General features: G+C 58.6%; 1 protein-coding gene across 1 annotated transcript in view; it reads right to left on the bottom strand.

The window, feature by feature from the left end:
- Nucleotides 1-1,890: 1,890 nt before the first annotated feature.
- Nucleotides 1,891-2,012, bottom strand: part of CACNA1I (calcium voltage-gated channel subunit alpha1 I) — a 104,983-nt gene continuing 104,861 nt past the window's right edge. The window contains exon 35 of the mRNA XM_021715980.1: nucleotides 1,891-1,950. Coding sequence (XP_021571655.1) covers nucleotides 1,891-1,950 — 60 coding nt within the window. The remainder of the gene's footprint in view (nucleotides 1,951-2,012) is intronic.

The following is a 2,012-nucleotide window of genomic DNA, read 5'->3' as shown; positions in this document are numbered from 1 at the left end:
CCCAAGCGTTTGGGAGCTGGCCCCCTGGCGCCGCAGCTTCTTGGCTACCAGGGCCCTGAGGGATCCTGGGCTGGCCACCTTTCCATGCCTCAGTTTCCTCATATGTGCAGTGGGCCTGACAACCTTTCCCTGCCCTTCAGTCCCTCAGCTCTAAGGGGAAGTGCTCTGTATGCGACAAAGCGCATGTCACCCTCCACCTCCGCCCTGTGCGACAGTGTCTAGGCCCCTCCCAGCAGCCCCCTCCACACACTCACCAGCCTGGCTGCAAGCCAAGAGTCTCTAAAGTCAGGACTTGGGAACCAGGACAAGGCCTCCCTGGGTCGGCCCAGCTGAAGCCCTCAGAGTGACCTCAGCGAAGGCAAAGGACCTGGTTATTGCTGCAGCGTGGCAGTTCCCAACCTCACGGCATCTCTGCTGCATCTGCAGACACCACTGCCAACACAGTCCTGAGCCTCTTCTGAACCCAACTAAATCCACGCACATTTAAAAACGCAGTCCTGGCCTAAGCAATATGTCTGTGAACTATGATCATAAGTTCAGAGTACTGTTTCTTTCTAATAAGTACTGAAATAAATGCACAACGATTCAAATGAAACACACCTGTGGAACCCCTCTGGGAAGCGCTACCATCGTGAAACCTGACCTGCAGTTGGGGACAGAGAGCAGAGATGAGAGACAGAGGGTTGGGCAGACGGGAAGCACAGGATGCAGCCTCTGGGGTGAAGAAGCTGGGGGTGGGAAGGGGGCTGGTCCCAGGGCTCGGGCAGGTGCCCCCGCCCCTGCCTGAAAGCCTGTCAGGTCTGCTTTGCCCGCCATGGCAGGGGCAGAGCTGCTCAGGGCTGGGAGCACAGCCCCAGGTGGCCATAGCTCAGGGCCTTGTGGGGGTAGAAGGAATAAGTGACCACGCATTTAAGCCTGAGCCCCTGCCTGAGCCCAGGGGTGCCTGGGGCAGCCCAAGCTGACGTAGACCAGGTAGGCACTCCAACACTCCAAGGCCCTCTCCTCTCCTGTTGCCTCTGTTCCTGCCCTTGGCCTTCCTGGGAGCAGAACACCTCTCAACCACCAGAAGTACTCACTGAGCCGGGGCCTCATCCAGAACCAGAGTACCCTGCCCAGCCTTGGGGCTGTCCTCCACCCCCACCCCTGCCCTAGGGAAACATGAATACTGACCCCTGATTTTTCTAAAGAAAGACATCTAACCGGTTGACTAAGAGAGTGTGTGTGCTCTGGGGTGTCTACAAAAGATTTCACAACAACGAGACAGTCAGGATGACAAGACAGACACCCCGACACGTGAGGGCCATACGGGATCTTAGCAGCGTTTCTTCTTTAAAGGAAAAAAAAAACGCACCCTGAATTGCACCTCTTCTTCCGGGCCTGTCTCTCGGCCCCGGGGCCCTCAGAGGCCTGAAAGAGTCCACTTCGAGCCACTGTCAACCCAGGGGGAAACACCACAAAGCACGGCTGCCAATGCTGCGGCAGGACCTTCCACCCCAGGGTGGGTCCGGCCTGGGTCCTGAGTGTCAGACAGAACCCCTGCCCAGGCCCTGGTCCAACTCCCCACCTTTAGCACTTTCTGGAAGTCATAAGCTCTCAGTAAAAAAAATAAATAAATATATATGTCTGTCTATGTATATATATATATCTGCATATATATATATGTATATGCACTGGAGGGGCCAAAGCTGGGCCACGGACAGGGCCACGGCTGAGCACTGGCAGACCCTGACCTCACTCAATCCCCCCCTCTCAGCGGCCTGGTGCCCGACGGGGCCTTGGGCGACTCCCAGGTGTGGACAAAGTATTGCTGTCTGCTCCCTGGCTCCTGAGGTAAAGAAGGTGAGACGGGGCGGGCGGGCGGTGGGCGTCCGGCGCAGCCCCTGCGGCCCCTCATCTCTTCCTCTTGCTCGCAGCGTCTCCGGGCTCCAGCTCCCCGGGGGGCGGCGGCGGCTGGGGCGCCGAGGGGCCCGGAGGGGCCTTGCTGTGGTCCGCGGCCCACGAAGGGCTCCGGG

Source organism: Carlito syrichta, unplaced genomic scaffold (assembly GCF_000164805.1).
Source record: "Carlito syrichta isolate Samal-C Ts95f unplaced genomic scaffold, Tarsius_syrichta-2.0.1 Scaffold308101, whole genome shotgun sequence".
Taxonomy (NCBI): domain Eukaryota; kingdom Metazoa; phylum Chordata; class Mammalia; order Primates; family Tarsiidae; genus Carlito; species Carlito syrichta.
The sequence above is the reverse complement of the archived record's forward strand: the minus strand, read 5'-3'. Positions and strand labels throughout refer to the sequence as shown.